The sequence below is a fragment of the Natator depressus genome, chromosome 4 (genome assembly GCF_965152275.1).
Source record: "Natator depressus isolate rNatDep1 chromosome 4, rNatDep2.hap1, whole genome shotgun sequence".
In the NCBI taxonomy this organism is placed as follows: Eukaryota; Metazoa; Chordata; order Testudines; family Cheloniidae; genus Natator; species Natator depressus.
In genome coordinates, this window is record NC_134237.1 from 32,684,776 (window position 1) to 32,707,580 (window position 22,805).

The 22,805-nt window shown below is 38.5% G+C and overlaps 1 protein-coding gene across 1 annotated transcript in view; it reads right to left on the minus strand.

Moving 5' to 3' along the window:
• Positions 1-22,805, minus strand: part of COL25A1 (collagen type XXV alpha 1 chain) — a 162,861-nt gene that overhangs the window by 69,588 nt on the left and 70,468 nt on the right. The window contains exons 9-14 of the mRNA XM_074950733.1: positions 18,214-18,267; positions 16,662-16,688; positions 14,435-14,479; positions 8,839-8,871; positions 8,651-8,686; positions 3,128-3,172 (exon numbers count right to left, since the gene is read on the minus strand). Of these exons, the coding sequence (XP_074806834.1) occupies positions 3,128-3,172; positions 8,651-8,686; positions 8,839-8,871; positions 14,435-14,479; positions 16,662-16,688; positions 18,214-18,267 (240 nt within the window). The remainder of the gene's footprint in view (positions 1-3,127; positions 3,173-8,650; positions 8,687-8,838; positions 8,872-14,434; positions 14,480-16,661; positions 16,689-18,213; positions 18,268-22,805) is intronic.

The following is a 22,805-nucleotide window of genomic DNA, read 5'->3' on the forward strand; positions in this document are numbered from 1 at the left end:
CTCTTTCCAAATGATCTTAATGGATCCCTTTACAAATGTACCGCAGCCAGCACAAGAAAGATAAGAGGCAGTTTGAAAGATTCACTGATTGAAATGACCTTTGAGTTTAAAAGTTTACACAAAGATTGCTTTCAAACTTATACCATAAACAGTGTACTTGCTATTTACAGTTGCATACTGTGTTTTATTATACAGCCTGCCACAGCGGACAGGTTCAGAGGAGATTAGCTGAGAAGAATTTGTAGATGAAATGACACATTTAAGGAACAGAAAAGGTTATACCTCATATTTATCACATGATATCCATAAAACAGGAGAATGCCTAGGTGTTGTGTACTTCTCTTCTCCATCAGAGTTACAAGAATGGAAGACATTAAGTTAAGCTTTCTTAGAATTTGGTGGCACAAGAGAAAGCCTCCCCTGCCCTGCTTCTCATATGCCATGAAGAAGCCTATGTGTATCAGTTCGTAGACTACCAGCCAATTCCAAGGGGATTTGTAACACATGCTCCTCAGTCATCTGCACCCTTCTCCATAATATACACTGATGTAGGCCATGTTACTGTAAATTTGATCAAAGGCAATATACATGTACCTTTATTATTTCTTCATTCACCTGACTAGCTCATCCAAGGTAGCTTCCTATGACTTAATGCTGTCTTGATCCTCTCTTGGGGATTCAGTTTTCCACTGATAGTGCCATGCTCCTCTGAGGGTTTGGTCAGGGAATGTAACTTTAAATGGCATCCAATGCTCCATAAGAATCTGTGCATTTTAGATACAATGCCAGTACCTGTCCTACCACTGCTTCCCACCTTTGGGGTGGCAATGGCTGTCTGCAGGCTCCCCAGTGAAACAGCATTCAAAGGCATCTCAAACAATGCCACACACATCCAGGCAGGCTTTTCACCACCAGGGGCCTGGTCTGTTCTACATAGATCCTTATACCATAGTATCTGAACACCTAGAGTTCAGTGTTGAACTGGCTGGGAATTGAACCTGGGCCTCCTATGTGGCAGGTATGAATTCTACCACTGAACCCTACGTTATTCCAGCAGAAGTCAGCATCACCCCAGAGGCTTAATGCTGGAAAACATCTATTCCACAATATCCAGAACTTCATGCTTCCCCCATTTCTCACATCATTAATCTTTTGTCTCTCAAGTGGACCTATCAACCACTCTCTTTGTGCTGCCATCATCTCCAAAATGATAGTATGTGAAGAGACAAAAGCACAAATAAAGGCTGAAGGTGACTGCTTTCTCATAAGTTTGAAACAGCCGTATACAAAGTGCACTAGGGAATTTTTAGTGTGCTGCAGCAGGGTCCACACAGGCAGTGCACGGCAGGCTGCAGCACTGTAGATTCACACCCCAGCTTGCCGCACACTAAATGTTCAACTAGACATTCCCTGAGAGACATGTTTAAATTAGTTTTAGATTTTTTGGGGTCCAGCTGTCAGCGACAGTCACTGGAGTCTTTGCAGATCACCTGTCATAGTATAGTATCAATAACCACGAGTCAAAGGGTGCTCGAAAGAGAATTCATTATTGTGGATGGTCCCCTTTAGAAATCTAGAAAAAAAAGAAAAGAAAATTCCTTTCTAGGAACTGAATCCTTACTAGGAGATGTGACTCTGATTTTTTCCAACGAGCTTCATCTTTCTTCTCATTAAAATGTATATGTTGCAATGGGAACTATCTCAAAAGTGCTCATTCTGCTAGCCCCCAGAAGATGTTACCGTAATAAGATCTTCTAGCTTGGTTGCCTCAATCTCAGGTTTTTCAGTGCCCAAAGCCAGTTTTGATAATTGCTCTTAATCTGCTGGCAGTGACCTCCAACTGAACTATATTAAGGACACACTACAAAACAAATGTTATTTCTATACTGACTTTCCAAAGTAGATAGAGACAATCACTAAAAGTGTTTCTTTGTTTATATTAAGGTCCCATCTACACTATAAATTTAACCATTCTGAAGGATCCATTTGCAACATGATCTTTCACGACACAGTAAACCATGGTTCTTTCTTACAGAATAGACAGGACCTAACATAATTTCTATCTCCAGGTCCTGCACCTTTCAGTATTAAGACACGTAAGTCCACACTTTAAAATAAGCACACATGCTCTTGCATGTGTAAGATGTCCAATCAACTCCTCTTATTATTTTCCACAAATGAAAAATGGACACTAAGTTAAAACATTGTGGCACTTGACAACTGTCACTGAGGAAGCTACTGCAAATGTTATACACTTTGAAGGAAAGCCTGGTCCCACTGGTCAAAGGGTGTTTTTACTTTGATGGAGGCAGGATTTCATCCCCTGTATTCAGTGGGGAGAAAATAAAAGCTCTCCATCAGCTTTTCACAGGCCCATGCTGAAAATGGAATATAAGGAAATTCTAAGAGGTTTCATTGTCTGAAAGAATAACCCCTGCCATGAAAGAGAAGCAATCAACTCAGTCAGCTCTCATTCAGAACATTTCAAATCTGCTCACTTTTTATAGTATAATACAGTATGAATCAAACTGAGTTCCAGTATAATTGGCAGCAACCCCCAATGCAACGCCAGGGCTGAACTGACTCCATGTCTTTTATAATAATTTGCCTAAATATAACAGGCAGACGAAGTCAGCAGATAAACCAGCTATTGGTCCACAGATTGTCTGACTGCTTAATGGTGATATTGGATAAAGTATTCTTATTCAAATATTTTGACTTGTCAGTGGAAATTACTAATAAGCAATGAGAGCAGAGACTATTTTTGCTCATAGCTGGTCCTCCACAATTTGTGGATAATGAAGACAGTTCTTTGGCTGTTAGCTTTGCAGGTTCTGTAGGCTATTGTTACTGGCAAATACTAATTAAACTGCAAACAAACATTGATGACAAGCCTCCTGAATTAAATAAAAATGTAAAAAAGACATTTTTAAAGGAGTCCAGGTTTTTTTTTTCAAAGTAAGCTGACATTTTACTGCACATTAAAGTGTAAGGCATATTGTTCATTCATTCATATATAGATGATCAATTTTCTGTATAAGACCTTCATGTGACAAAATCCTTTTTAAAATAAAAAATGTTTAGGAAGATGTAAGTACCACTATACAGATATTATGGTTGTATTTACCTTTATCCCAGGGAGTCCAGGAAGCCCAGGAAGACCTGGTTCACCCTATACAGGAAAATTACATAACATTACAGAACAATATTCATTTATAATTGGTATCCAGAAAACAACCAGGTATACACTGTAGTAGGTATAGTATGAAATCACACACACACACATGATTGCTATTCATTTCAGGGATCACAGATACTCAGGCCAACACAATGTACATTAAAGGGCTTGCTAACCTAGAAGTATGACTAAAATGTTTAAACGGAATGCCTAAATTTAGTCTCTTAAATCTACATTTAAGTACCTAAACATTTCCTGTGGATTTAGAAGCCTAACTAGACACACAGGTTGAAAATTCTGGCCAGTATTTTTATCAAAAGAAGAGGGAATAAATAGTATTAATTAAATAATATGAATACTGACATTTCCTCATTTGCAATAATTCTGCAAAACTGCAATTGCAGATATTTAATTCTATCCCCTATTCAGTTATTGGCTGGATAGGGTGCTGTGTAACTGTCCAGTTTAGCTACAAATATGGCCAAAAATTTATTTTAATTTGTACATTTTCAGGGGGATTACTCAATTACAATTAACTATCATTTTTATAGACCCATCAACACTCTCCACATTTCAGTGTAAATGCGCACACACGTACACATCCACACCACCACAAAGTACCATAAGCAAATAAACTAGAACTACTTCTAATAAATACCCTGCTTATTTAGCACTGCAATAAAAAAGAACAAAATACTCTACTTTCAAGAAGAAAATGTGAAACAGGAATTGAAGACTGAACACATTCATTCTGGAATGAAGTTGATATTTTTCTATGGGAGAGAAGGACAAGCACAACATTTACACACATACAACCATCCTAAGAAGTTAGTTGAAATGGTGCTGAAATGATGTCCTCTTAGGAGAAGGAAAACGATGAACACCAAAAATCAAAGGGCATTAGGAATATAATGGATGTAATAATTTTGATTTCAAGGACAAAACAATTGGACAGACAGTAGATTTCCAGCTATCATAGAGAGAGACCTGAACCAAAGCCCAGGATCTGAACATCCCTGAATTATAGGGAAGATCAGGTCCAAACTTTGTAGCTGGTCCCTACCTCTGTAATGGGTTGAACTAAACTCTAGATTCATCCATTCCTGAACTTTACAGAAATCCAGATCTCAATTTTGTGGTTTGGGCCAGTGCATGGAGATTACAAGCACACACAAATTCCTCAGCTTACATAACCAACTGCACTATATTTTTAGGTAATAATATTAAAACGTATTTGAAGAATTTCTAGCAAATTTACAATCTGCCACAACAAAACCAAAAAAAGAATAATTGATTTGAAAATTGATTTGCCAAACGAAAGAATTGTGAAACATTTTAGGAGGACCCAAGCCCATCTTCCTTGCAGATTTCAGTCATTCCAGAATTTTAACAAATCTTTCTGACTGAAGCTACTGAAAAGGACAATCCACTTTGGAAATTTTAAATGTGAAATACAATAAAGGAATGGAGGACAGGATATCATTTTCAGCAGATTCTATTACCAGTTGATATACTGCCTACCATTGTCTAACAGACACTGAGCCATTACTCCTGTTTAAAGAGTAATTCTCTGAACAGGATGTATTACATTCACTCTTGATATAGTATTAGCCCAAAAGTTCTACTCCATCTTTTTTTTTCTTGCATGAAGAGTCAGATATGCTAGTGAAACAAAGATATTAATACTATAATCTGTCAATTACTTTCATTGACGTGGACATGACTTTTTCTCCTTTTGTTTTAAAATAAGTAAAATTCAGTTCTAAATATAAACGTTTAATCATTATAATGAATAGATCTTTTATTATTATTTTATTTGTATTGCCATGGCATGCGCAGTCCACGATCAGGGCTCGGGACCTCACTGTACTAGGCACTTCACACACATATAACAAAAAGACAGTCCCTTCCTTGGAGAACTCAAATTCTAAGTACAGTAACTAAAGTGATTAAACTGTACTCTTCAAGGCAAGATTAAAAATACATTTCAATTACTCGTGTTCTATTATGAAGTTCATTGAAGTTGAATGGACAGTATTTTCATTCCTTAACATTTTTCAAAATATACGTTTGATATGATTTATGAGATTAAATGACTCCAAAGACAAACAAAAGCTGAATACAAACTCCAGTCTATCAAACTAAAGCAGTCAAATATTCTAAGTTGTTATAGAACATATATAATGTACGTGGGCTACATCTGTAACGTATATGGCACACCTATCCTTTTTTCATACATTCACACACAGACGTATTTCATTCAGTCATACACAAATATCCTCACATATGAATCAATACATGAATAAATGCACAACATGGACCAAAACTTAATGTCTTTGCTCTGTCCTTTTTATTATTTTATGGTGCACAATGGGAGTTTTTCATGAGTAAAGACTAAGGCTCCAATACTACATTGAGATCTGGAACTTCAGTGGGTTTCCACACATATCTACTCTAGTGAATACTAATGGAGGATCAAATTCTTGGTATTTAATCAGAGAAAACTCCCATTGGGTGCTGTAAAAATAGATGTACATTCTGAAGGTGTCCTCATAATAGGAAAGAACAAAAGTTTGGGAAATTGACATTTGACACAGTTCATGCCTATATAAACGTTTCTCATTGTTAGTTTTTTTGTGTCTTCATTATATTTACACTCAAATAGTGAATCTCATTTAAAGTGTGATATTTAAATGTAGATTGATATGTATTTATCCATTAATCTGTACATGCATGGTATATATATAAGAAATGTCAAACCCTCATTTCATACTTATTACTTATTCAAGAAAAGCTCACATTGTCTGCAATGGGAGTTTTGCCTGAGTAAGAACTATAGAATTTAGCCCATATTCTCTATTCACAGGGAAGTAAAAATATAAGGCAAAATTACCCTCTGATCCATAATACAGGTCTTTTATTCACTGCAGTTCAGATCTCTATCAGACATTCTGCACTTGTTCTACGTACTGAACTCAGACTGGTGTGACTTGGAGTTCCATGTAGGATGGATTACAGACTACACAACAGAGATCTGCACTTCAGTGAATAAAATACCTTTACTGTGGATCAGAGAGGAGAATTTTTCTCACAGGGTCAAATTTTTAAAGACCAGAAGCAGAAGTCCATATATGTGCATTTGTGCAAGAAACCGGTTAATTGCACAAGCAAACAGATATTTTATGAGCAATAACCTGTTTGTTTTGCACATTCAATTGACAGATATGCTCATGTAAATACAAGTGATTATGAACCTCAGCATCAATTCATTAAAACTTTGGCCCATCTTATTTCAGTGAGAGACTGTTTTTATTTACAGTATTATCTTCACATCAATTTCTTGGTATTACATTTACAGTGATCTCGCAGAGAACATATTTTTGCCTCCAGATTGTAAGGTTTGAAAATAATTATATATATGTGTGTGTGTGTGTGTGTGTGTATACACACATAATGAAGGGAAACATATGGGCTAAGTGGCACAACGCATAAATCCACAAGCCTTCTGCGTCTAAAGTACTGAGTCCAAATATGATTTACAGTAGATCACAAGTGAAATATGCTCTGTGGTTTCAAAGTAGCCACTAGACCACATCACAAAACAATCACTCACTTTAGTCTGACTGGCAATATATGCTCAAGTGTGGCCTGATGCTGAAACTGGAGGGTGTACTGAGGTCAAGACTGAGGTGCATTGGAAGGGCAGTGTAAGGAAATGTGCACAGTCCCTTCTGGTACAGCAAGGTGCTGAAGTACGTTTAAGGATCATGCCCCAATTCACTCGTAAGTTTAAAAAAAGAGAACTATAAAATACAGAGAGAGAATGCGTATTCCAAATATTATGGGCAATGTAAATGGTTGAGACAAAAGCCTGGCACTTTCTTTCCATAACATCATATGTAACCACACAAAGACAAGCTCATCACTTATAAAACTCTACATTAATGTGAAGTTCGTGGCTACTGGTTATTTATCTATATTACATCTATTATATCAAACCTGATTGCATTGGGCAGTGAGATCAATATCTTGCTAATAAATCACTGCTAGTTGTTCCCTGCCTGGCAGGTAGCAAATGAGAGTATGGATCTAAACATTTAAAGTGCATTCTGTAGTTTATTATCCAAGTAGAACATGCAGTACATGATGCACAATGATTCCATAGGTTAAAACTGCTTTCGCTAGCTCTCCTACTCGAAACTGAGCTTTACTAACAAATTTAATTTGCATACCATAATAGTCGTATAGAGTCTGTTACAAATCATTCCGATTAAAACCTGCCAAGTAGAGAAACTCAGCTGCAATTTTGTCTTTTACTGATTTAAAAAAAAATGGTTTCTCAGAGTTCCATATGGCCATAAAAAGGAACTGAGTTTTAGAATATAGCTGGCCTGATATTCCCTATATACAGTATATGATTTTACTTGTCCCCTGACCTGAGTACTGGAAAATCTCCAAAGTGTACCTTGCAGATTAAATTTCCAGTTCTCCTGTTGGGATAGGGGAGAGGTTTCTTACTTTACAAGAGGTGGGGATGGTGAAGGGTTGTTCCCAGGAAACACTGTACACTCCAGAGGGAAGCCAAACTGCTACCCCATTCCTCCCAGGATTGTAGTGTTAAAATCCAACCTCTCCTTGGTGTTCTGCTAGCACCTTCAGGCTCCTTGAGGAGACACACAGTCACTAGCTTTCCCATCTGTGCCTGCATCCTATCCTATCCTCTGAAAAAGGGTCAAAGGCATGGAGGGGGCAGGCAATGCTGCTTGGTGCACCATTCACTTCCTATTGGCAATTTCCTAGGCCAAGAGGGCATCATGCCATATTGAGCAGCTGTTCCCCGTTACACCTCCTCCCAACCAAGGAAGCTCTGGCAGCACAGTGTGCAGTGGAAAGGCTTCTCGGGGGGCAGGGGAGGGGTAGCACATAGTGGAGATACTTGCTCCTAACTTTTCAATGCTTGTGTCCGCTTCTACCAGTTTAGCTCCTCACTACCAGCACAAGTGAGAGAGAACATCCAGCCCTAGAGTCAATATTTATTTCATCTTAATGAGGTGTAATAACATACTATAATCTGCAGGTCAATATTTAGTCAAACATGCAAGGGTAAGTTGTCAACATTCAGACAGCAGAGCCATTCTTTGTTAGTTTCAGACAGCTGAGATAGTGCAAACTTTCAGTGTGGAAAAAAGTGCCCTGTAGTTATAAGAGTGGGTGGGTTATTCTATTCTCACTTTTCACTCTAGCCAGTGTCATTCTTATTCAAGTTTTTTTCAAAACTCAAAATCATCATAAACAAAATGTGTATAGACCTTGAGCAATCAGTTAAATTGCACTATCTTGCAATCATTGCTATGACCAAACAAGCAATTTATGTGCAAGACGGAATCTCCAGTACTAATGTTTTGTATAAACAAGATTTGATGGCAAGTCTAATTGTGAGGAAAAAAGGGACTGAATGCTTTCATGTATTACCTTTTGTCCTGGCCGACCAGATTCTCCAGGTTCTCCCTAATTGAAAGATTAAATAAACAAACAAATAAGCAACCAACAAGATCAGACAAAGTGAAAAAAAACCTCAGGGTCGTAGAAGAGGAGAAAAGAGTTGTGGCATAAAGTGACAGGGATTCTGCAAAAAATGACCACTATAAACACGACATTACCTTAATTCCTGCAGCAGAAGATCCAGGATCACCCTGATGTAAAATTCACAAGGAAACAATGATCACACTTATTATGTACATATATTTTCAGGAAAATGATAGTTCAGGAAACTAACAAACACAGGCATGATTATCCTGGAACCTTCTCAAAGTACCTCTCAATTACTGTAGCAAGATTAAATATGTCTTGAGACACTGCATACCAATTTGACCATTGACAATAAGTCAGTATTATTCAAAGAGAAACAATTCTGCTTTCAAAGAAATGCAGATGGGGGATTTGCTTTCCATTTATCCAGACAACATAATAACCTATTCACTTCTTTGAAAAGTTTTACAACCAATAATGTAGCTGCTGTAACAAAAAGGAATTTTAAAGAGATGTGTAGTGGGAAGCTAGAGTATAGTGCTATGCCTCTTCATGTTTTGACATCCCCAAGTCTATGACACATTCAAAATTATTTGCCATATCAAAGAGCATCACTGGTCCTTTGGGTCCATAACTACAGGTGGCAAGTGTCAGGCCTTAATTGACAAAGCTTTTGTGTTAATGACATTCAACCTCAAAGAATCCAGTGACCCATTAGTTTATCTTGTTTAACATGTCAGACTATCCATCTCTTTTCCATAGATTTTCACTGTTTTTATCTTGGTGCTTTAATGCAGCTAAATGTTGTAAGTAACAGAATGTCAGATGAGCTGTAATTTATTTACTCAGGAAAGGTCAGTTCTGATGAAGCAACTAACTTTCAAAGAGGTTCTCCTGTGTTTTGCTCTGAGTATCTGGGTTTGATAGGACTTGCCCAAAGTCACAGAATCAGCCAGTGGCTACGGCAGAGTGCTTCTGGTTCTCAGTTCTTTACCAGCCTTTGTAGACTTCTGAAAATTCTTGTACTTTCATTTCACTGCACCTTGTCTTCAATGGAACACCAAAGTAAAGTGGAGGAAGCTAAATTATTAAATGCTATTTCTCACTTGAAAAGTTTTGCTAGTCAACTTATTCATGTAAATAGGTCAACCCTGTGAAAACAGTAGAAGTTGTTTACAGAACCTGTATTTGGACAGTTTCCTTATTATTCTTATTATGAATTACGATTGATCAAGAAAATTAAGAGATCACTGTGCAGTAAGCTTACCCTGTGTCTTAAAGCAGAATGCTACTGATGCACATACTGAGTAAAATAGCTAATATCTGTAACAGTAACATCTTAACAGATGTTAAGCACAGTATAAATGCTAAGTCTTATTATTATAGTCTTGCACTATACAAAACAATAAAATGTAAACTACTAGTATAAAAACACCAGTTTTTGATTAGCTGTCCTGTGGTTCAGTAAAGCTGAATGAAGAGCCGTGGTGATTTATATTTTAAAAGCCTGGTTTCCTTTTCATAGTTATTGTAACTCTCTCTTCAGAGGGCAAAGAGAAAACAAAAGGCCATTTTCTGAAAGGCTGATTCATGTCTGGAAACCTGAGCGGTCTCATTTTGATAGACATGTATGAGTGATATTGCTGTTGTCCCTCACAGCACGTACAACTGTGAAATCTCAAGGACTTTTTAATAGCTATAAAGTGGCAAAGCAACTGCTGAGAGACAGTCACAAGTTAAACATTTTAAGGGATAACACTGGAAATAGCACAGATAAGACACAAAGTGTTTATGATCCACTTTCATTCAAGAATGAAAACTAATACAGGATAAAGTAAAAACTATGTCGCTAGAGTGTGTTCTCAGTCCCTCACTGAGTCAGCTGGATTGGAAATGAAAGAATTTCAGCAGGAGAAAACACAAATGGAAAAATACTTCAAGGGGATTTTGGCTGCTTGAGAGGCCAATGGCTACAGCAGGAGAATGGAAGCAAGGACTAATGAGTGGGTTCCATTCCCAAGTCTGCCACTGACTCTGTATGTGACCTAAGACAGCTCACTGATGCCAGCGTTGTCAAAATATACGCACCTAAGTCTATGTTTATGTAGTAAGATCAATGGGAGCTGCGGATGTGCGTCATCTGTGGAAAATGACACTACTTTCATTTAGGTGCATAAATATGGGTATATGCTCCTAACTTTAGGCACCCTTGTTTGAAGTTGTTATCTCTTCACCTATCTGTCTCAGTATCCCCATATATAAAATGGGGATAAATAATACTTACCCATGTCACAGGAATTGTGAGTCTTAATGTTTGAGATCTTTGGATGAAGATACTATATAACTGCTTATTATTAATTATTATTATTATTATTTACTGCAATGGTTTATGTATTGTTCATTCAGACAACATTTATGGAGGTTTACTGTATGGGGGCGTGGACAAAGGGAGAGGTCTGGGTGAACTGGCTCTAACCTTCTTTCATCTCTGAACCTTATTTTTGGTTCAGATTAGTCTTGATAAATCATTCCTGCACATCCAAAACGTCCGTAGTTCCCTCTTTTCTCAGGCTCAAAGACCCCTCCCCATGCTACCTTGAAAAACGAGGCTCAGTAAGTCCGTAAGCCTCACTGCCGCTCAAGTACTGCTCCAATGCTTTGCCCTAGTGATGTCCTAGAGTGCATCAAATGTTTCAAAAGCCCAAGAGTCATCCAAATAGCCCATGTTCCGAGACTTCTGAGGCATATGGTGCATCCTGGCTTAGATATAGCATGCATAACTTTGACCAACACCCCAATATTAATGGTGCAGCAGAAAGGACAGTAGAGAGATATTCTGGAACACAGTGCCAACTGCTTCTATCAGGGCAGGGGGAAAAAGAGAGGATTTCCCATACCCCCATCAATGGCTAGAGGAGAGTGTGAAAGGCTTCTCATGGCACTACCCGAAGTTCCTGCAACTATGTTGGAAGAGAAAGCCACAGAGCTCCCGCCTGACTCCTGAAGACGATCCTGCCATTGACGGGGAGAAGTGACTGATGGATTAAGAAAGGGAAGGAAAACAAGAGCTATTTGGTGAGTATGCTACAGTTGGCTGTTCCTATCAGGGGGCAGCAGTCATCGTGATTTTTTTCCTCTGCAACCAACACAATTAACAATCACTGGGTCAAATTCATCTCTGCTATAAGTATAATGACTGTCAAAGATAGTGCAAGTCACTGGAGCACTAGCCACAGGAGCACTGCTCCTAACTACACTGGTGTAACTGTGGAGTAATTACTCTGACTTCAATGCTTATTCACTCCTAAAATTCCACACCAAAAATATATTCTCCTAAACTCCTAACCAAACAGTCCTCCACTGCAGAGTCACTCTGCAGGACATAATCAGAGAAGTTCTGTGGCCTTCTCCTATACCTTCACAGATCTATGGGAAGCCCAACTCCTATCATGCAGCAACTAGCCTGATGCTGGTAAAGTAATGAGACCTGTACAAAAACTATCTATCCATCCCCATTTCACCCCAGTACTCCAGACAATTACATGAAACTTGGAAGTGGTGGGAGCATTATATGTTTCAGAGGTTCAGTCAATTCAGTTAAAGTTTTTCAGATGAACATTCAAAAGGCCATCTGCTGACCTATCTTTTCTAAAAGTTCTTCCCAACTAGAATACCAAACAATTTGAGGTCCACACAGAAACACACACAATGTCTGGCTTTGGAAGGATAAATTCCCAACAGAATGAGGAAGAGATTTTTTTTAGATTTTTTGTTTTCACTTGGACACATGCCAAGTACTTCAGTAGCAGACACAATTGAAGAACAATTACTGAAGCGTCATAGGACTCACATCAGAGATTCTGAACTTCTATTTTAGCTGCTGTTGGACCTTAATATTGTTTCATGAACATATACATGACCTATTTATCTGATCTATTGTACCAATGATTTGGCTAAGCATGACATTCTCAGGACATAAAAAATGTCTCTAGACATGCTACTAGGTCTCTCAGGAAAATAGTTATGAAATCAAACTGCATATATTTTTGAGTAATAGAATAATAATCTAAATATTCAAAAATAGATAGCAATGATTCCTGGCCACTAGAGACCAGACATGCCAAACTCGTGATAAAAATGCAGAAATTGGGCTTGTTTTTGGCTTAATTGACTTGTAAGATGCTTGTTGGCTAGTTTTTGGCTTGTAGCTTGTTGCTTCTTTTTTTTGATCTGCTCCCACCAAGCGGGGGCAAGGGGCAAGCAGAGGCAAGGGGAGGAGAGAGTCAGGGGTGCACAGCAGGCCCACCACAGTCCCATACTACATGATGGGGGGATATAGTTACAGAGTGTTGGGGTTCTTAGGGACTGGCTTATTTTGGCCTTGTTTTGAAATGGGATTAGCTTGATTTTTGGCTTATTGTGGAAGTCGGAGTGCTTATTTACCACGTGAAAGTTGGCAACCGTGCTAGAGACATGGACTGGATTTGAATTCATTACCTGCAGGTATGATTCTCTATTTTTCCCATTCCTCTTAAACCATAAAATCTGTCAGTGGTAACAATCTCAACTTCCCGTTTCTCAGTCATAATGCACATGATATATAAAATCACCCATTCTTTGGAGACTTCTGAAATATGGTACCTGAGGAGACTGAGCTGACGTAAAGGCATGGAAGCCAGATCTTTAGCTGGTGTGAAATAACAAAGATCTGAAACATAATTTTTAACTTTCACTCTGAATTTTCAAACTTTTGGGGGTTTTGGTCAGCCACTTGGATTATGTTTTCAACTGTATGCCAGATTGTCTTGGCCCTTCCTTTGGAAAAGAATGTGGAAGGGGATCAGTTTCCCCTTACAGAATTTTTTTTTCCGATCCAGTCAGAGGGCAGCATTCCCCACTCTGAAAAAGTAAGGGGTTGGTCCTCTCAGAACCCTCAGGTCTCCTGAGATCCCTACTAATCTCAGGGATCTATTGGGGACACTGGGTCTCTGTATGGGGGTGCTGTGCCTTGGCACATCTCCCTTAGCTCCAGCTCTCTAGCAGTGTGGTTAAGTGGATCTACCTGGCATGTAAAGAGGCATGTCCTGGGAGGGAAGTGGAGACTGAAGTACCATCCATAGGGAGACCTAGCTGCTGCTCCATGTCCTGGTTGTAGAATTCTTCCCTCTCAGACTCAGAGGAACTCCCCAATGCACATCCTGAGTACTCAGGCTGTACACTGCAGCTAGGATTTTGGACCCAGATTTTTAAAGGTATTTAGATGTTGCTGCCAAACTATTATTGACTGTTGATATGATTTTGGTTCCTAAGTCTCTTACTGCCTTTTGAAAATAAGATTTACGTTCTTACACCAGTTAGGCATTGCAATGCTGAACGCAGCAACGTCTTTGGCCTTAATACTCAAAACTTGCATCATTTACCAAACAGACATAACAAGAATATCTGATAGCTTGTGATTCAAGTTTCTGTGTAATGCATATTTAGAGGTTTATAAAAGATGCACTGTCAGGTCTCTTGTTTTAACTACTGTAGCATAAGCAGGCCCTCTGTACTTAATTAGAACTGATGAGTTTCTGCTGTTTGTGAGAATGAGTCAAGGTCACACCATTCAACCTTTTAAAAAGTCTCTTTGTATATTTTCTTTTTGGTATCATTCCCCTTTCATCTTCTGGTTATATTTTATGGCCTTTAAAATATCCTTTCATCTCTACTCATTAATAGATGTACCTTTTCACCCATGTCACCTTTGGGTCCGTTTTCTCCAGCATCACCCTAAAATTAAAAAATATATATATTTGCAGTGCTGTTTTGCAATTTTTAAAATAATTTTCATGCATTCACAAAGTATCCAGAAATAACTTGCAACTTGCAAACACTATTACCAGGCTAACAGTTTTAATTCACCAGCCAGAGTCTATAATAAATGACCAAATAAATAAATGTATTTACCTTACCACCTTGTCTCTCAAATAAATGTAATAAGACATTTACAACATGAACTCAGAGTCTTCATTCAACTTAAATCCACATGAGGAGAAAAACATGATTTGATATATTTCATTTGGATTTGTAGTCTTAAATATAACTTACACAACTGTTATATTTGATCACTGATAGGAAAGGTATTTCAAAGTTATAAACCTCTTCACAGTTCCTTGAGTAAATACAAACTGTCATGTCATTTCATCTTCTTGTTCATTTAGTCTACAGACATCCCCAGTTCATTCTGGTTCAGTGACAAAGGAATGATTTTATGATGATTCAGCATTAGGAATAACCAGTAAATATTTTTCACCACAAAGTCATTGATAGACGCATTTGATCAAACAGAGTTGGCAATTACTGGCTTCCAATACATTTTTATTATGATTTTGAAGCAATTCATGATATGCTCTTTGAATTTCAAGTATTTCCCCATGAATCAGTGTGAAGTTAGCAAAACTTAACTAAAATATAGAATAAGCTACCAAAACCATTCATGTCTCCATGTAAATGCTAAGCATTATTCAAAGAGGTAATGTTGAAGTAACACTCTTGTCATTGCCTGGGAGAAAATGTCCCTATTTTAAAAAAGCTATCAACAATTTTTAAGAAATATTTTAAAAGCTTCACCTGCACAGAAAGGCTGAATCCTAATTTACACTGACCCCTTGCTGGCCAGAGAAGTGTAAAAGGTGTAAATGAGAATCAGGCCCAAAGACTTTTGCAGGCTTCTGAGTTCTTAAAAGAGAAGGGGGTTTTTTAAATATTTTTTTCATCAACTAAAATTTGTTGATAAATATTATCTACTATTGGACCAACGAGTGTACCAGTGAACCCATGTCAAACACAAGGAATTCTGATACAAGTAATGGATGGCTGTCATTTATAAAATATTTGTTAAGGAATTCTCATTGCTTTTGAAACCATTTTGGAAATTTTTCTGACTAGGATCATTAAAAAAGTTGCCAAAAAAACACAACAAAAAAAAACCTTTTAAAAAAGGTATGGCCCAATCCTGGCCTCCCACCCCATCTGCTTATGTAGCTAGTTGGGGATGATTCTCTATGCCATTTCCCTCCTGGCCCAAGTATAAGGTGCATTTCAGGATTTTCCTGAGTGCTGGATGGCATGTAGCCAGAGAAATGTACTCCTTGACTAGCCCCATTGTTTTCAATCTATTACACTGCTTCAGGAGAGTAAAGGGAGGCTCGGTTCTATAAGCCTTGCTCATGGAGTAGTACTTTCTTATAGGAGTAGTCCCATTAGAATTCTGCTCTGATAGGACAGAATCAGACCCATAGTTACTAGTACTGTGGGGACGATTCTGATCTGTGATATTATGCTGGTGTAACTCCATTGATTTTTATGGAGTTGTTCCTCATTGATACCAATGCAAGTGAGAACAAGTAGCGCATTTGTGTTCCTGCCCTTTTTCATGCAGTCTAAAGTTGAGATGGATGGGCCATCCATCCCTATTCTCACCCTTATTCTCTCACCCTTATTCAAGTAGAGCTGGGCTGCAACAGAGAACTCAACGTGAGTAAAATGAGATATCACTGTGCTATCCGACTGCCTTTCCAAGAAACTACTGCCCACAGACACTCACAACACCAACACCAAGTAATGAAAACCAGCTTGCTTTTCTGTTCATTCAAAGCAGGAACATTCTTTAAAAATGCTATCGTATCAGAGCCCACCTGTGCAGCCCTAGCATATATTAGTGAGCACATACAGGACTCACATGAGTAGTTTCATTAAGTCAATGAATTGCTTGCATGAGTAAGCGCTACTTTGCCCCAATAAAGGGTTCCACAAGAGGGTCCACAGTTTTGTCAGTTCAGTGACTGAATTCTAGTTAATAATTTTTAACACAGCAGGTTGTTGTTTTTTAACAGATCAGTCCTCGCTGCTGCCTGTGCATTCACAATTCTTCAAAACAAGATAAACACAGGGAAAGTGAAATATGCCTCACCTTTTCTCCTCGTTCTCCAGGGTCACCCTAATCAAAAGAGTAGGAACAAAGAAATCTTGACGTTATTAAGATGGTGTCATTAGATAACTCAACAGAAGAGACATTAGATAACATATTTAATGCAAGACACTGTAGAGCAGCTGAATTTCATTTAATATTACAGATTATTCAATAGAAGAAGCCATGTCAGAAAGGATTCAATACTAAAATCTGATGGGCTGCATCAATACATTACACACAGTGCAATGCAAAAGGCTGGTCAGTTGTGTGGAAGGTTCATCTTGGTTTTTCACTCTGGGATTAAGGGAAGTGAGGAACAACTTCATGGCTCTGTGAAGCCATCCATTAGGACCGAGAGGAACGAGAGGGAGATGTGCCAAGCCCACCTTACTCTGGAGGGACTGAGGGAGAGAAGAAAATGAAAAAGAGAGCGGTCCTGAGGTTTGGAGAGGAGTTTGGAGGACACCTAATGAGAAACAGAAACCCCTTAAATATCTTGTCTAGATTCATAATCTGGTAGAGAGCAAAAAATGCTCCCAGAATTCTATATAAAAAAAGATAGCCATTACTTTTTAATTAGACTTTGTTTGAGAAGCCAGTACAATGGCAAATCCCCTTTCATACACTGAATCTGACCCTGGCAACTCATCTCTGTATTTTTGACCATTCTAGCTTATCCACACCACTTTTGATGGTTGCTTGGCAACTCCAAGAATACTGCTGTGAATATGAATTAAGCAATAACTGCAAATACTTTGCATTCACTGAGTATAAAACAAGAAGAGGGTATGCCCCAAATGGCTTGTTTTCTTTCCTGATGGACAAGCGGCAAGTCAGTACATTTTACAGACTGTCCTGGCTAGCTGTCAATAGCAATGTGATCTGTAAAATCAGCTGAGAGGCATATGTGCCCGCACAGACACACAGACACAGCTGATGGGATTAGAAATTGGTATTATCCTTTCTGAGAGGCCCAACAATCAAAGCATTTTGGATGTGTCTGACTTTTATTCAAACAAAGTTATCAAGTTTTATGTGTTCAATTTCATCTGTTCGGAATCAAGTAAGGAATAATAATCAAAAAAATAAATGCAAGGCAACATTTTTCTTTTTCCAATAACTATGGACTCAAACCTTCTCCCACTGAAGTTTGCTGTTAACTTCCAAAGAAGCAGGATCAGACCTCAAGATTTAACCCTGACATTCATCAAAGAATTGATTGCAGTAGTTCTTGAAAAAGGGTCTGAAATGTATTATGAGAAGCATAAACAACACTATGTAAACAGGTTTCCAAATTCCTAAACGCTTGCAGTATATTTGCCTTGCAGTGCACGTATACTCGTCACTAATGTTGACTGGAACTATGCATGTGCAGCAAAAGAACATGCCCCTTTATGGTGAAATGTTTAAAGTCTCTTAACACCACTTAGCACTGTAGAGAGGCAGAGCCTATTACAAATTAATCATGATATACAAATCAAAAAGCATGACACTATCATCCATATACATACCTGTACTGTGCTTTATTTTTCAGTTGGTTTTCTGCACTAACCTTAAGCCCTGGTGCTCCGCTTTCTCCCACTTCGCCAGGCAAACCTGGCTCACCCTAGAATGACAACAAATAAAGACGTGGTGTTAAGAAAAAGAAGATGAAGAATATCAGCAATATTCTACCTAATGTCTCCTAATGGGTTTGTAGTAGTGATGGAGAAACCTCAAAAAGGGTTCAATTTGGATAAGACCCCAAAAGTTGGGATGCTTATATGAAGCTTGCTGAACCTCTTGGGGCTGATTATGATATCATTTACTCCTGTATAAATCAGGAATAACTCTACCGAAGTCAGTGGAGTTACAATGGTGTCATATTGTCCTCAGAGGAGAATCAGGGCCCTTGAGTCAGCAAAACTGGCCATTATCCTCATACATCTTTCTAAGAAGATTGCTAGCATGTCCTCCTTCTCTTTGGCCTGGAAATAGCACAATAATGGCCTTTTAAAAAAAAGTTATTTTGGTACTTCTGGAGGACAGATGTGCAGAGGCATGTGAAAACCCATGACAACAAATGTTAGCTTTCAAAAAGGTCCAATTCTAGAAATGTGAGAGGTTTTGGGAAGTAGAGTGTTGTTTTTATTTTTGAATATGGACTTGTTTGCCCAACTCTCATGGCCTGAAACTGAGGATGGAGAACCAGGAGGTGCCCATTCAAAGATGCCCAAGTTGGGATAACAGTAATTAACTAATGCTCAATAGTGTTTGTTTATTGTGTAGGCAGTGTAAGGTTATGAAACCCAACCACTTAAAAGCAAGGAAATGTCTGAATGGTAGGTAAGAACATTGTAATTTACAAACTTTAATTGTTTTTTTTAAACACTTTTTTTTCTACTTTATGAATTTCCCATGTTTAACCCCCCTCTGTATAGATAAATAAAGACACCATTTAAAATTTTTTAAATAAATGTGATGGAGAGGTCAACCAATTATTAAAGAAATTAGTGGTGCTGGCCAACCTAATAATGTCTCCTACAGAACCCTGCCTCATTCAATCACCTAATAAGGTATACTTGTTCCTCAGATAACCTTTAACCACATGCATGCATAGCACAGCTTACCTTCACTCGACTGTTGATCAAACATGTTCAAAAGGCATAGAGGACAAGATTTTAAAAACATATGTACAAAGTTAGCTCGTAAATCTATATTTAGGTACCTAAATAAAGTGGTCTGGTTTTAAGAAGTGCTGAACACTCATCAGCTTCCATTGTAGCCAAGCTAGAGACAGACACTAACACAACACAGGGAACTGAGCTGACCAAATAATAATAATAATGAAAAAAAAACTGGGAAAATTTCTTCAGACTTTGCAGAAATATTCTCTTCTGCCTTCAGAGAAAATCTAGCAAAAAACAAACCAGTTTTGCAAGTCAAAGTTAGAGGGCAATTAAAATGGAAGCTGCTTGCAACCACAACTACTATGGAGAGATTCTACTTTTCCAGAACACAATCTTCCATTGCCAGAGGCTTTTTCCATCCCTAACTGCTATGGTCAGTTATAAACCACATCTCTGAAGTACCCATTCCTCACAGTCATGTAGCATTCTATTTCTGAACTAGGTCACAAAAAAGGTGGGATATGTTATGATTATCAAGAGTTGGGTAATTTGAATAATACAAAACAAGAATGTTGAGATTCTCCCAAAAGCATTTGTGACATTAAGGAGGGATGTTTTCCAAGCAGGGGGTGAGGAATTAGCCATCAGAGCACCATGATAGTCACGGAGAGTTATATGGCCAACTTAGGCAATTCATTGTCAATATTTTTAAATGGGTTCAGCTTTAGATTACCAATTTTGGTTGGATGAATTGCTGGAGGTTTCATCACATGACATAATCTTTAATTAAAGATTTATCTTTAATTCCTGGAGACTTCAGGACAATCTTGGAGGCTTGGCAACCCTACAGCCAGCTACTGTAGCAATTAAATCTGATCTATCAGGAAGCTAGGATTTAAATGTACTGGCTATCAAACATCCATGTCCTACAAAGGGACAACCTAAAAAGTCACTTAAAGAGAACTGTCATTTGAGACACTGAGATGGAATGAGCACTTGTATATTTACTCATTTCTCCACCCTTCCAAAATACAAGTCATTGTTCATTTCTGTCCCCTTCACTTTAAAACAGCTGTTGTCTGCTGACACTCGCCAAGGGCTTAAGTCTTTAATCAAAGTATCAGGGTTCCAAGCCTCCACCTTCTTCCTAGGCCTGCACATCAGTGGTATTAATGCCCGTAGTTATTGGTATAGTAAAGAGAGGCTGCATAAGTAGAATAGAAAATTCATCTGATTTTCCTTGAAGTGAAATGAAATGCTGAAGCTTTTATCGAGTTATAATAAATCCCTCCTAAAACAAAACTCCATCTCTGACCCCCCCTGTGGGTTTCTATAATTTACTCTGCCTAAGCCCTGTGCTGGGTTTCCAGGGTGGTCGGTACCAAGTGAGAGAGAGCTATGGGGGAAAGGAGAAACTGAAAATATATCTGGAGGGACAGCACATGAATAACATACATTTGAACGGATTATCCTCCTCTGAATTTAATGGCCAGCATTGCAGGGATTATCTCATGTTCTGATTTTTTTTAATACACACAATACCCCCTCTACAATTTTTCATCGTACTCTTTTCCAGGAGCCCGTTTAGTTTTCTGAGAGTCTTGATGGGTGAATCAGCTATGATATTGCTGATTATTCTTAGCACCATGCACACGTGAGATCTCAAAAACTTGGCAGCAAACTCAGAGCTATCAGTACCCTCACTCAGCTAGTTTGTATCATTGCCCTGTACTAAACTTTCCTAAACATTGGCCCTGTACCCTAGTGCAAGCAACTAGCTACATCTCTCCTGCAAGTGAGAAACTAAAGACCTCCTCTACCCCTGCACCTTTTTACAGATAATAATTCAGTCAAGTATTGGGGTGCTCCAAAGGCTTATTTTACTAAGCTATTCCAAAACTCTTGAGCTGAACGCTGGTGTGACCACACAGGACAGGAGTGCCTTACATCAGCGGGGAGAGAAGGGCATATGAAAATTGTTTCAAAGCCCACCAAACTGAGGGCCAGCCCTGCAAAGAACCTAGTAGAAGCAAAGAGAAGACAACCACAACAGGGGGAAAATGGCAGAAACCTACAGTCTGGCTGTCTCTAAGGAGTATTGGGTAATGCACTACGAAGAGCAGCAGAACACAAGGGAACTTTGCAAGTTGCAACTTTTTTCTAGGGGAAAGTCAAATCTCAAAGTGGGACACTGTCACACAATCCATTACGGCTTGTATGATCTCTCTATACTATGGACCACATTTTGCTCTTCAGTTGCATCACTGGCACCGAGGGTAGGATCTGGCCATATACACTGATGGTTTTTAACGTTTCTGTTTTTCAAAGTCTTTCAAAAAACAAAACAAAAAAAACCCAAACCCCGACAACATTTCAAACACTCAGTTGATTAGGAAATTCCACAGGTAGTTATAAAAGCAAAACAGCAGCTGACATTTTAAATGCAGATAGATTGATGGTGCTTCCTCTGCTATACCTTAAAACACAACATTATTTCGAGTTTATTGGTCCCAACTGACCATTTTAGTAGTTAGGCTGAAAATAATGTTCAATGCCTTTGTTACAAAGTATGGCTTATTACTTTATATTTTTTTTAACCAAAACACATTTTAAAACCATAATGTAAAACACTGCTTGGGTCTTTTTCAACCATTCAGGTAACTGTTTCAAAGAGAAACAAAAGATTTATATCATTTTTAAGGTGGAAAAGTGGTTACACCATTTTTTAAGGAAATGAGGCACCAAAGGAAAAATTGGTCATTCAACAGGGCTATCACATACAATAATTTCAATCAGATTGTTTTCCAACTTGGCATTGGTAAAATGAAGAAAGCTGTGAATTTAAATCTTTAATCACAGATAATTTGACATTCACTATGCTGCAGTGGATGTATTTCCTGACTAGTGCTGAAGTCTATCCTTAGCAATGATGATAACAAAGATGTTAGATTGTGGAAATAGTTGTCTTCTGTATAACATTTAGCTCTATAATTTATTCAGGATTTGGGGGAGGGGGTTCCACCCCCCAAACAGTTACTCTGTTCAGAGCACATTCCAAAGTTTAGGTAATGGCCCACTCTTTTTAAACTTCTGGGGGAAAAAAAGGCACCATCATTCTAAGGGGGGAGCGGGAACCACCAAGCAAACATAACATGTCCTATTATCTTTTAGTGTGTAAAATATAATCCAAGCTCTTAATTAAAGTAAGAATGGGGACTGTATTGTGTCCTCACATGGAAGATGGACATAGGGCCCAGGAAACTCTGTAAAGTCACCCCTGGAGAGTTCCCTTGTAATCCTTTCCCTGCAGGGAGGGGCTCCAGGGATTGCAGAGGAAGCAGTATTGCAGCTTCCCAACCCCGTGTGGATCCAAGGGAATCTCCAGCTCCAGTTCCTCCGCTCTGCTTCTCTGTTCCACACCCAGCTAGATGGCTTCTTTAAAGCTATTCTCCTACTGGCTACTAATGCTATGCCTATTACAGAACCATCCTGTCATATGCAGGAACAGCATCTTAGCAAACACTGCTTCTATTAG